At 42.8% G+C, this 13632-nt stretch overlaps 1 protein-coding gene and 1 long non-coding RNA gene across 2 annotated transcripts; one reads left to right on the top strand and one right to left on the bottom strand.

Moving 5' to 3' along the window:
- The first annotated feature begins 272 nt into the window (after window positions 1–272).
- LOC103632577 (uncharacterized) lies at window positions 273–1281 on the top strand. The gene is made up of 2 exons (XR_556034.4): window positions 273–547; window positions 698–1281. It is a non-coding gene; the product is annotated as an uncharacterized lncRNA (long non-coding RNA).
- Window positions 1282–1611: 330 nt separating this feature from the next.
- On the bottom strand, window positions 1612–4975 carry LOC100273735 (uncharacterized). The gene is made up of 10 exons (NM_001360309.1): window positions 4758–4975; window positions 4532–4648; window positions 3657–3770; window positions 3520–3571; window positions 3012–3149; window positions 2774–2872; window positions 2600–2697; window positions 2202–2309; window positions 2036–2117; window positions 1612–1918 (listed from the first exon to the last, which is right to left on the bottom strand). The coding sequence occupies exons 1-10, from the start codon at window positions 4829–4831 to the stop codon at window positions 1853–1855; spliced, it is 948 nt and encodes a 315-aa protein (NP_001347238.1). The 5' UTR covers window positions 4832–4975; the 3' UTR covers window positions 1612–1852.
- Window positions 4976–13632: the final 8657 nt, after the last annotated feature.

The following is a 13632-nucleotide window of genomic DNA, read 5'->3' on the forward strand; positions in this document are numbered from 1 at the left end:
TGCTTTGGTTGAGGCTCCACGTGCCTAATCTTGACAAACTTGTGCCAAAATCTTCATGGATAGGTCAAGTTTGGCAGAAACATACTGAGCAACCTTGTCGCTCTCACCTTGCCGCTTCTCAATCTCTGATAACTTGGCTTGGATGTCGCTCACCCGATCCACCTTCATTGACAAGTCTTTTAGAGTTGTCTCTTGCAGTTTGTTCAAAGCCTGTTGAAAACAATCCACCAGCCGGCATTCCATGTCTTGCATGGCCGCCATCACCTGTCGCGCCTGCGACGTTTGCTTTCCAGGAGTCATCATGAGTTTGCTTTCCTGGAGTCATCATGACGATCACGCCAACCACCCGACTCGGTCAGAACTTCTGTCACCGCAGCAACAAGGGAAGTGCCCAAGAAGGAAGAATCAAATACCAATTGTGACTTCCTTGGCCCGGATTTCCCCTGCGCTGAGTGAGTTACGAGGAGTACCAGGGAATCGAAGAAGATAGCCAAAAAGTTGAAGGAAGCAAAGGGGTTGAGCAAGCAAGAAGAACAGGTATGTGGAGGTAAGTAGTTTGTTATGGTTCTGTTATGCCTTCATCACCCAATTTACAGACTACTTATATCCGATCAATATGGGCCAATTACAATCCACGGCCAATACGGCACAATTTCACAATACTATGACCACCCTGAGTGATGCACATGCGTGACAGGATGGCGGTGGCGAACTGGCGAGATGGAGAAAAGGGAAGGCGGCAGGGGATTAGGAGCCAGGATGGAAACCACCGCCGTGGTTTTCCCCAACGCACACGGACCTGGCTGGTTCCTTCGGCTTCGATCGAAGTGAAGCCACCGCTTCCATGTTAGAAACGATTTCTTGCTTTTTCCTCTCTTTCTTCGATGGATAAACACGGCGCCATATGAGCAAAGTTTAATAATTAGATTGGCACATAGTAAAGTTAAAGAAAGAAATAGAGATATAATAATAAATAGACGTAGTAACCATGGTGGCATCTGCTTTGTGAATTTGTGAGTGCCCTAAGTATTTTTTTGTATTTTTTTATCATATTATCCTATTACCTAGAATCAACACACAACAGCAGGAACATACCTTAAGACACGATTTCTTTGCATTTTTTTTAGGAATTAGAATCTAACTAATGAAGTAGACTAATTTTTAGAACGTGGCATTCTATAACTTTTCAAAGTTTATATATAAGTCTATCTTAAATTCATGGGGTAAGAAATGTAAGAAATGGAAATTGATTATATAGATTTATATGCTACTTTTCTAATATACAACTTATTGCAAACTCTTTTACTTGCTTCTCTATAATATAAATGTAGTTTATAATTATCTATCTCATATGATTTAGGATAATATACAAGTATATTACATAGAGAAATATATTAACTCAACTAGTTTTGTCTAAATTATAGACAAATTATAGTTATTAGAATGGAATTCAATTCCAACTAAACAAACAGTGCCTAAGAGAAATAGGCCTGACTGACAACATTATTGATTTGATGCCTCGACTGCATTAATGTTAAGAGTAAAATCATAATGCATTGCCAGCGAACTGGAGAAACATATTTCAGTAGCATAAGCAAAAGCTATTAGATATGTCAAAGATCAAATGGGCACTCCCTTTATTTCAACAGATCCATGCAGTTCAAATTGTACATTTGCAATTCAGTACACATCAGACTGCTAGAAAAAAATTCATGATTTGCATCATTTATTCTTTTTAACAGAAAACATCACATGTATAGTTATTGTGATGACATGTGCCATGAAGAATGACACTGGGGGAGCGCCATTTGCGTCTCACTCTACTTGATGCAGTTGCTGCAAGACATTATCATCAGACTAGTTCAATTTTCTGTTCTGCCACCCAAGATTGTTTTGGCTCCAGTTGTACCATTTCAATCTACAAGACACAATTATTTATATCATCATCCAAAAATCATGATATTATCAAATGTGGCTCCCCATAATTGCAACCAGAAAACTTCAAACGCTAACTCAAGTTGTGCAGTTGTAATACCTTGGCGTTTTCCACACAGACAAAATCTTTGTAGCAGGCCTCCATCTGCAAGTGAGGATTCCACAAGACTGCATCTGACCAACTGCATACGAAAAATAACCGCCTTAATAATGTGGACTTTACAATGTCAAAACAGAGTCCTTTATATTTCCAGATCTCCACCTACTTTGAATTTGCAATGGCAATTTTGTCACCCAATCCATTGTCCAGGATGAGTTCACTTGGTGCACCAAGGTAGACGCAGTCGACGAATCCTGGAAAAGTCACCTCTTCCCTGGATGGTATCGAGCGGGTTAAAAAATTATGCTCAGCAGCATACTCATTCATACAAATGCACTAGGTGATGCAGCAGCTCTGAACACCTTAGACAAAAGTGGCACTAATTGCAAATATTGCTTTCTGCTCCCAGTCACATACAGTGAAATTGATGCAACGCAGGGAACCTAAATACTGTGGCAAGATCGGCAAAAATCCAATGAGGCAACACAAGAAACCAGAGTCTAATTTGTTTTTTCATGCATATGAGAGAGTTCCTCACAACTATTGACCAAAATCCAAACGGACCTCTCTTCTTTGCCCTCCAAAGGATTTTTCGGGTCAGGGTCCTTATTGAGAGTCTTGCAACCTTTTAGACCTTTCACAGAAACGCCAGTTATGGAAGCCTGTTGTAAACCAAATATGTGAACACCAACTACATGGTATTTCAGAAAGGGAAGGTTTGAGGAAGCTAAAACTCACACTGAAATAAGTGTGGAGGGCTGAGTTGAATGAGAAAGGCTTGTCATCTGTATTTATTATTGCTAGAGTTGTTGACAAGCTTTTAGAGTGCAGGGAAACCTGCACATATTTTTAAATACACTCAAACCCGTATGCTGCAGAGCACAAGGATACCACTTCTGTGGTCAATAATATGAATAAGATTATGAATGTATGGACAGAAACCATCAAAGCACATAGTACACTGGCAGAGGTTAACCTTGTACAGTGCATGGAAGCTGAAATCCCACATAGAACGGCTATAAGTGTCATCTTTCAGTTCCAAAGTTACAGCTGGATCTCCTTCTGTGACTTCTGAATCTGTGATAGACCAATTCACATTCCGTGCAAACCCATGCTATCAAAGTAAAATTAGCCTTGGTAAGTACGAATAGTATAGTACACCGAATATGTGTTTCATTGCCGTGTAGAGGATTATGAAATGTGATAACATTATGCTACATAGTTGTATCATGGGTATAACCACATCGATAGTGGTACTATGATTCATCAAACCTAGTAGAAGTGATGGAATTTTTAAGATAAATTTTGAAGGCTAACTTGGGGTCCATTTCTTGATTTGCCAATATATGTTCTATATTTAACTGTGGTGTCTGCAGAAGTTTATCATTAACTTTTTGGGACCAAATATCCACCAAGACTAATGCTTCATGCCATATTTATATTTACTGTTCACATGGGTTACAACAAAAAACTGTTTCACAAACCTGCTGCATGGGACCTGGGCCAAACTGGGGGAAACAATGTGGAATTCCACCGCTGTTTTTTTTAAAAAAAAGTATGTAGTTAGCATGCTGTATTGGATAAACACCTGATGTTCTATGGCATATGGTTTGAAACTAACCTGATGGGTTTCTGTCCATTAAACACAGCATCTGGTCGAACAAAGAGCAGGTCCTTGCCATTAGGGACTTTGAAAGAAGTAACACACGCTCCAAACAGATAAATCTCAGCCTCGCTTCATGCATAAAATGATTACACATTTAGTTGGCAGTAAAATGAAAAACAAGTGAGAGTTAAAGATAGTACTCCATCAATTCCTTTTTATAGGGCATATTAGGATTTGAAAAGACCAAACTAAATAGATTTAGTCCAATTATATGCAGCTATACGGTAATAAAGTAACATCACTAGATTATATATATATATGACACTAGTTTTGTAGAAATTTATACTGCAAGAGAAATAAGCGCCAAAGTATTTTTTCCAAAGTGCTTTAATTCAAAGTCTAATTTGCCCTATAAAAGAAGAGCACTCTAAAAAGAAACATGGGGGCATGGGGGAGGACGGGAGGGGGTGTACAATATTTTTCGCGCAGCAAAAGAGATACAGGATAAGTTTCTGAATGCAAATGTACCACCAAGGTAAGGTTAGGAGGCTGCCAAACACAGATACCATACCACAGGAATGCATCTGATAGATACTATTTAAAAATCATAATATCTACTGGGTAAACCAGCGAAGAAAACCATGCATAATTAGTCAAACTCTTGTTATATTTCCCCTGATCTAGTATTGTGAGTTGTGAGGCATGTTGCATATGCAGTTGATGCAACCTAATGATCCCCTCGTCTTACCCAAACCTCGGAGTCAAGTTCCCATCTTTCCAAACTCACCTCCTAAACCAAGCGTACACAGTCCCTAATCGCATACAGATTAGGCACGCAGGTTGATCGCCTGATGTGATTCCCAGGAAAAAGATGAAATGAAAAGAAGTACCTCCCGTGCGGGGATTTGAGGTCGATTTTCGGCAGCCCGCCATTGCCCTCCGACACCGCCACACCGGGCGCATACACCTTCTGCCCAACGCTGGCCATGGCCACCACACCAGAGCGCCTGCGATCAAGAACGACGAAGTCGAACCGACCAAGAATCGTCCGATCTTATCCACACACACGGATCGAGCCGGATAAATTCAGATTAGCAGCGGTTGTAGTAATGGTACCTGAATCGGCGGGGTGAACTGGAGGAGGAAACGAAGGAAAGTGGAGGGAGTGTGGAGGCGCAAGAAGCCGCCATTTCTGTATGGCCCCAAGGTGAAGTGGCTGCTTCAACAATTGCTCCCCTTCCTCGGAGAAGCTGAGACTTCGGTGGTGTTTACCGCTATGCCTTAGTTTTAGAGCTGGAAAATGGACCGGATCTTCTGAGCTATAGTGATGCGTGCTGTGATGTTTTATGTGTGCACCATGTCCCTGCCCTAGTCGTAGCGAATAAATACCGTAAGATCCTTAAATACCCTAAGTTAGACTGTTTTAAATTTAACGAACTCTATAGAAAATGCAATAATATATATTATCACATCAAAGTTGTATCACACATATTTTTATAACATACTTATTTGGCGTCGTAGTTGTTGTTAGCTTTTCATATAATAAAGTTGATCAAATTTAAAGTAGTCTGACTTAGGATGATTGTAAAACTGTTTTTTTTCGAAATAGAGGTGTATCATCGATATAAGTATGTTTGAATTTATCTTAGGTCACACTTTTAATTTTGAATTATAAATTGCTATAAGATCCCTTCTTCCTATGTTCAATGATTTGCATAATTAGACTCTTTAATACTAAAATGATTCCTTATATATACAACCGTGTGCTTCCATAACTAGAGAAAGCTCTGGTCCAACGGTGTCATCCAGTTCAGCCGCACCAGGTCCGGACGTCTATAAAAACACTCTAGACTGCCAGGGATTAGATTTTTAGCGGCAGCGATTCCCTCCGAGGTGGGTGAGTGGCGGCGACGCTACTGAAGCGGGGGGACGAGCGGCGCCGGTTCCTCGGGGCGGGCAAGCGACGGCGACCCCAAGGGCGAGTGACGACAGGGCCTCGGGGCCTCGGGACGACGACCCCGACAAGTGAGTGTCGGTGGCTCCCCATGAGGCGCGGTCGTCTCCGGCGACGGTTGCCACACTAGGCATGGGTGCCTCTGGCGGTCTGCACGGCGGTTCAAGCGTCATTCGTTGACCAACTCCTTCGATCCGGTGGCCTCGGTGACGTCCTCCCTCGATCCTTTATTTATGCATATGGTTGTTGGTTGAGCTCATACTAGGGTTTTCTTAATTAATTATGATGTATGGTGTAGGTATTTATGCAATTTTCTATGACGATTTATGCTTTACGTGATATCAGCTATCCAATTTTTGTGTTTATGGCATTTATGGACATCATAGATCACGAGATTCCTTTTTGATCTACACGCGAAAAATATGGCATGTGTTTCATTGGTGGGTGCACTCTAGGTTTGAGTGTAAAATCTTCAGTTTTTGAGCTTAAAAATCTTTAGTTTTGACCGTAAAAATCGAGCCAATGTGAGAAATATTGATAACTATGTTGTGTTGTATTTATAATCGTACAAATCATCAAATTCGAGCGTAAAAATAGTAGATATAGCATAAATGTTATTACATAAAATACCAAGGCACGTGAGAAACGTCATATCCATCATCATAAAATCCTCAAATGGAATGCATAAAATATTGCAATGCTCGGCATAAAAAATAATCATGGAAGACATAACACATGGATTAGATGAGGTCGTCGTTGGAGGATGCTCCAAAGCCGTCGGATCAGAGGATGTCGTCGCTGGAGGATGCCTGAGGCGCGCTGGATCGGAGGATGTCACGTGGATGGCGAACCTCTTCATGGACGATCCACGCTATTGTGGTGCACATCCGGTTCGTCGGAGCTCGAGGAGTAGTTGGAGGTAGGAGGATGTCATTGTCGCGCCACATCAGGGAGGTCATCGCTGCCGTGCGTGCCTCGAGGAGCCGCCACCACATCGCACGCACCTCCCGGGGCCACGACCGCCGCTCGCGTCTTCGGGGATGTCGTCGCCGCTCACACCTCAGAGGGCGTTGTCGCTCGTGCGTCAAGGTGGGGCATAAAAAATGAACCCTAGCGGCCTGTGATCTTTTTTATAGATGCTCGGGACCTGGTGCGGCTGAACCGGTTGGCAACATTGGCTAGAGCTTCCCCTTCTATTGGAAGCACATGACTCGTAATATACAATATATATATATATATATATATATATATATATATATATATATATATATATATATATATATATATATATATATATTGATTACATAAAGTTGAGAGCCCTACACATCCATAAAGTATAATGCCGAAATGTTAAATCTTTTTAAAACTAACACAAGCTTATATTATTTTCTCAACCAGAGAAGAGTAAAAATGTATTATCGACACATAATGATGTGATAAGGGAGTTACATCGAGGACCCAATGAGGCTTAGGTTTATGCCTTTATTGTCGTGTTAATCCACACCATAGTACATTTATTTAGGCTAAAATCAGAAAATCACTCCAAAACTTATAGCAATTTCCAATTATCTTTTTTACACAATAAGGGCTAGTTTGGAAACATCGTTTTCCCAAGGGAACCAGTATTCTCAAACTAGCCCTAACAAATACATCTTTACGTTGCAACGCATGCCTAAACACAATAAGCGTGGCCAAAACATAACTTCTAAAATAGTGCTCTAAAAATTATAGAATGAAGCCTACAAATTGAGTTTAGTTTGACCGAACGTTTTGCTATGCAGCCCATAGTCTTGTGACACAAAGGATCCGAGCCGTTCTACCGGAGGCGCTTGTGGCAGTGTGGCCTTCAGGAGGCGGTGCCATAATGAAAAATTCATCTTGTCCCATGCGAGCAACTTTATTCTATGGATATGCCCTTTGAACGACAGAAAAGGCCATGGCTGCTTCTCGGATCATTTTCTCCCTTTTGTGCTCTCTTCTACGTTCTCATATTTTTCTACTTTACGGCATATCTTGCTAACAGGGATAGAAAAAAAATGAAAATGACATCTGAATTGTCCAACTTTTGCAAAAAAAAAGCCCCCCCTTAAAATACAGATGTTCATATTCTCACCGTTTCTAATATGAAAACTAAATACATATTTTTTTACATTTGTTTTCAGTATTTTCTTCAATCTGATTTCATATCCATATTCGACAACGATATGAAATATCCAACAGTTATCTGTATCCACCAAAGGTAAAGTATAATGAATCTATTTAAAAGTTTTTGCTCTAGGCTAGTGACTAACCATTTGATCTTACCTCTACTATACTTAAAGCGTCCTGCGTCATCTTGTTACAAAAAAGTCACTATATTTCTTCCAAATCAACTCAACGTAAAATGTTACACCAAAGGTAAAGTATAATGAATCTATTTAAAAGTTTTTGCTCTAGGCTAGTGACTAACCATTTGATCTTATCTCTACTATACTTAAAGCGTCCTGCGTCATCTTTTTACAAAAAAAGTCACCATATTTCTTCCAAATCAACTCAACGTAAAATTTTAAAAAGCAATGCAGGAGATGGGGTTTGAACCCACACCCTAATGGAAGATGGATGAAAGACACTGGGCAAAGCTGTTTAACTAGTAGAATATCATGCTAACGTGTTTATAATATTGAATATAAATTGTACATATGCATATATGATTTTTTTTGTAAAATAAAAAAATAATCATGCTGGGCCGGACCAGCACTACGGTCCGAGGCTACTGCCCAAGCACCGCACGGCGCTCGTGCCGGGTTGGCCTAGGCACTATTAAATGGGTCGTGTCTCGGGCCGGCTCGCCAGACACGACTAATTTGCCCATCTATACCTTCGCACGATAATGATGGTCCCCGCCTCAGTTGCCACCACCTCGTTCGTCATTCTACTTCTCTCTCTCCCCTCATGCCTCCACCTTCGCGCCACCCCATTCTTGGTAGAGGGCGTAGGAGCAGACACCTCCTCCCCGTATTCGTCTGACACCAGCCCCGATACCGACTCGAACAGTGGCTATTGCACGTCCACGAGGACGTTTCACGTCATGCGTGCATCATCGTTTTCGCCATTGTCGGACGTCCCGTTCGTATTCCCGGCCTTCGCGCCGTTCTCCCTCCCCATCCTGCTGCCCCCGTGAGCCGACCGACGCTCATCGATGCAAGTACGGGGCGAGTCGGTAATGCTCCTGGTCGTTCTCCGTGCATGCCATCGAGGAGGACATGGTGGCGTCTGCCACACTTAGGTTATCTTGGCGATGAGGAGTCTAGGTCTGAGATATTGGACAACCAAGGCCTGTAGCGTGACAGTAGTCGCCATATGCTACGGAGTTGGTGGTGGTGTTGTGTCGCTTCGGCGGGTCCAGGGCTGGGAAGACACTCGCATTCTCTCGCCCTTCTCGGAGTGACGCCTGGTACGGGTGCCTCTTGGTTTGGAGCTGCTTCGGCTGGGCTTCTTTCTCCACTTGCGTGCTCTCTCCCTATATATCTAGCGGTATACTACCTATGTCGTCTCCATATGTCTAGGTCTTCGTCGTGTCCTTCTCCGGCAACGAACAGGTATATCCGCCTCTTCCTTTCCCCTCCTGCTCTACGAAACCTTGGAAGTGGGGGAGGCGATGGATGAGGGTCTCTAATTTGCTGCCTATGGTACTCGTGCGTTCATAAAAAATATTATGTGAAAAGCGGAGACAATCAATAAAAAATCTTGAGATATTTTTTGTGGATAATTTACGTGGGTATTGTTGTGAGCCGTCGCAACGCATGGGTAACCAACTAGTTATTACTAATGATCGGGAACAACCAACAACTATAAATAGGGAGATGATAAAAAGAGCCAATATAATATGCAAATTGCAAACTAAGCGTGGTTAGATGATGATTTTTTGAGACTGACATGGATGCTTGAAAGTTCCCTTTGCCCGAGAACAGGATCTGGATGTCGCCTAGAGGGGGGGTGAATAGGCGAATAAAAAATTATCACTTTAAAACTTTAGTTCTTACTCTACTCAAAGACCAGATCGCAGTGGAATGAAAGATCCTTCGAGTAGGTTGCAGCGGAATAGAAGATCCTGTCTCAAAATGCCCTGCACTTCAAATATAACTTGTACCACAGATAAGTGTTGAAGTGCAGATATAAAAAATGAGTAAGACAGAGAGTCAGCACACAATACAGAGCGAAGCACACAGACACAAGAATTTATCCCGAGGTTCGGCCAAGCCTGAAATGCTTGCCTAGTCCTCGTTGGAGTTAGCCACACCTGGGCTTGGAGTCTATTTCAACTCCTTCCTCCGTTTGCTCAGATCTGTCAGTATGACAGATAGAGCCTTCCACTATGTTGAGTTGGGTTACAACAAAGCCGCGGCTGCTTACAATCTTCTTGACAGCACTCAAGCAGAGTAACAATACGCTCAAGACTTTGCTCTAGCTCTTTGCAGCACCTCTCCACTCTCTAAAGGCTTATAACTTTGCCTTCACACAAACTAGAGAGATTTACATGAGAGGGGAGAGAGAATCGATCCGAGTGATGTATACAATTGTTGGCTGCACTTGTGTTCTTGTTTGAGGCGCCTAGGGGTCCCTTTTATAGCCCCAAAGGGCCTAGGAGCCGTTGGAGCTTCATTTGGAAGCTCCCAGCCTTCCCTGGTTGCGGGTGCACCGGACACAGCTACTATTCACTGTCCTGTGCACCGGACAGAGTTACTATTCACTGTCCTGTGCACCGGACAGCTACTATTCACTGTCCTGTGCACCAGCCAACATCACACTAAGTGCTTTTTCCTCCGTTCTTTCTCCGTTTGACTTCAACTTTTGGGAGGATTTTCCTGAGACTTAAACAAACACATTTAGAGTATAATCCAATTGATTTAGTCCTAGAAGCTTACATCTTTCTTGTTCTTCTCCTAGCTTTTATGTTTCTCCTCCAGTAGAGCTCAGAATGGTACTTTCTCTACAGAAAGAGTTAGAGAGCAAACCAAAGCACCAAACTTGTAGTAAGAGGTGTATGCAAAATGGTTGAACACTCAAACCTTACATACTTAACCTTTTTCATCGTTTTACCCAATTTGGCTTGTTTGAGGTCGATGTTGGACTCTAAACCATCAAGTCAACTTGACTTGATCTAGATTGACATATCTGAGCCCCAACCCCCGTTCACTTCTCGAGCTTGATCTTGAGCCTTATGACTTACACCACATAATTGTAGATGTTACCTCATTGGTTGTAAGTCATGTCCTTATGTAGTGATCCTTAATGCACCATAACTCTTCTTAACTCGATCAACCTTGACTTTGCAAGTCTTCTTCTTCACCCCTGGCTTTGGGTTCCTGGTCTCCTTGACCTTCTCCCGTGCACTCAGTACCTCGAAGCTCTTCTTGCCTCCATCCTTGGCTTGATCGGTTGTCTCTGAGTTACGCACACCGAGTCTCACTTAAGCAATGTCCATCTTACTTATGATGTCCATTATCTATAGATAATCCAGTCTTTGGACCATCACATTTGTTCACTTGTGTTGAACCCTGTTAGCTTTGCATTAAGCACCTGTTCAACACTTAGCACACTTGTTAGTCCTTTAATTGGGTTTGAAAGCATCTAGGCCCCTGGTTGGTTTTAGTGATTAATGACAACGTAATATTATATGTGACTAACGTGTGTTTTGCAGAGACAAATGGTAAGTTAGGTCGCATGACAGGTAGAAGTACTACAACGGTGAAAACAATCCCGGAGATAAGAACTCAAAGCGACAGCTAAAACGACGAAACAAAAGGTGAAGGTCTACGGAGTCCGAGTGTCAAGGAGATGTGGACACTCGCGATTTAGTTAGGTCTTTTATTCTCTTTTAGCCGTACTATAAAGAGGGGTTGTCGATGAGTAGTTTGACCAAGAGAGTTCTAGTGTAGTGTTGGTGCACAATCACACTCATATACAGTGCTAGGTGTCACTCTAGAACTCACACACAAGTTAGAGCGAAAACCGATTTGAAAATCAGCTGAAAAACAAGAGTTAGTGTTTCTGGCTTTGGGGCACCGGACTGTCCGGTGTGCACCGGACTGTCCGGTGCACCCTCTCCAGGTGGGGCCAGGCTGGTCCACTGCAGAGGCTTTCCCCTTCGCAGAAACCCGAGAGCGCAGCTTTCAGAGTTGAATTTTAGTGGCACACCGGACACCGCACTGGACTGTCCGGTGTGCACCGGACAGTGGACTGTTCACTGTCCGGTGCGCCATAAGTCCAACGGCTCCCTGTCAGAACTAGCCGTTGGAAACGACCGTTGGCGCACCGGTGGCGCATCGTTGGCGCACCGATGGCGCACCGGACTGTCCAGTGCGCCATCACGCAGTGAAATGCCTGTAACTGCTAGTTGGTGGGTGAGGGCTATTTATATCCCCTCCACCCACCATATTCAATGTCTTGCACTCCACATTTATTCCAGCACATTGCTAGAGCATTGCAAGCACCAAAAGCCTAGTGAGGAGATTAGAGAATCATAATCCGCGTTTGTTCCTCATTAGCGCTAGTGAGAGCCACCTAGAGCACACACCACTTGCATTAGGCTTCTCTTGGTCAAGCGAAAGTCTACGGCTTGATACTCTTGGTGATCGGCATCACCTAGACGGCTTGGTGGCGTTGGGAGCTCGGTGATCACCGTGAAGATCTTGTTGGTGACCCGACTCAAGTTTGTAAGCGGTCTCGAGGGATCCACCGCGCCGGAGTGGCAAAGGATCATCTCGTAGTGAGCACTTGGTTCTTGCGAGGACCAAGGGGGAGCGATACCCTTGCGCGGGTGCTCCAACGAGGACTAGTGGAGAGTGCCGACTCTTCGATACCTCGGAAAAAAATTGGAGGAGTCTTCTAAACTTTGCTTTACAATCCGCACTTAATTCAAGAACTTTACATTGTGCATTTGTTTAGCAAGTATTTGAAGTATTATCTTAGCTTTGTTGCATTTCTAGTATTATATTCTTAGTGCTAGTTGTTGGGGTGAAGTTGGGCTCTTGCTTAGCTCTTGCTTAGGTTTTAATTAGTGTTGATTTTTAGAAAAGCCCAATTCACCCCCCCCTCTTGGGCATCGTGATCCTTTCAATTGGTATCAGAGCCTTGTTGCTCATAGATTAGCTTAACCGCTAGAGTTACGATGTCCGGTGGTGATGGACCTCCTCCCGTTTTTGATGGTGACGATTTTCCTTATTGGAAAATTCGTATGGAAGCATACTTAGAGGCTATAGACATTGGTGTCTATAAAGCCGCCACACAAGGGTTCCCCGAACCTTGAGATCCCACAAATCTTGTAGGTGATGAGTTCAATTATGAGAAATGGAATGCTAAGGCCAAAAACACCCTTTTTAGAGGCCTTTGCAAAGATGTGTTCAATAGAGTAAGAAATCATAAAAATGCTCATGATTTGTGGATGGACATTTGTGCTCTACACGAAGGAACTAGAAGTGAACGTGAGGAAAGATATCACATAGCCATGCGAAAGTTAAATTTTTTGAAATGCTTACTAATGAAAATGCAAACGCTATGTACTCACGACTTAATATTCTTGTAGAGGAAGTCAATGGATTGGGGCTTACTCAAATCTCACAACCGGATGTTGTGAGGAAGATTCTCAGTGTCCTCCCAATAGACAAATATGGACACATTGTCACTGTGCTACATCAAATGGATCTTTCAGTTACCACACCTACACAAATTTTGGGAAAGATCAATGCCCATGAAATGTACATGCACATCAACGACAAAGAAGAATCATCTTCCAAAAGAAAGGATTTGGCTCTCAAAGCAAATCATGAAAGAAAAGGAAAAGCAAAAATACAAGTTGAGGAAGAATCCTCAAGTGATGATGACCTTGATGCAAACATTGCCTTGATGGTAAGGAAGACCACCAAGATGTTGAAGAAGCTAAATAGAGAAGGCATCAAATTTGATTCAAGAAAGAAGAAGTTCTTTTCCAACAAAAGAAAGCCCATTTCTGAGATGGACTGCTACAACTGTGGTGAGCTTGGTCATCTTGCTCATCAA

This window comes from Zea mays, chromosome 7, assembly GCF_902167145.1.
Source record: "Zea mays cultivar B73 chromosome 7, Zm-B73-REFERENCE-NAM-5.0, whole genome shotgun sequence".
In the NCBI taxonomy this organism is placed as follows: domain Eukaryota; kingdom Viridiplantae; phylum Streptophyta; class Magnoliopsida; order Poales; family Poaceae; genus Zea; species Zea mays.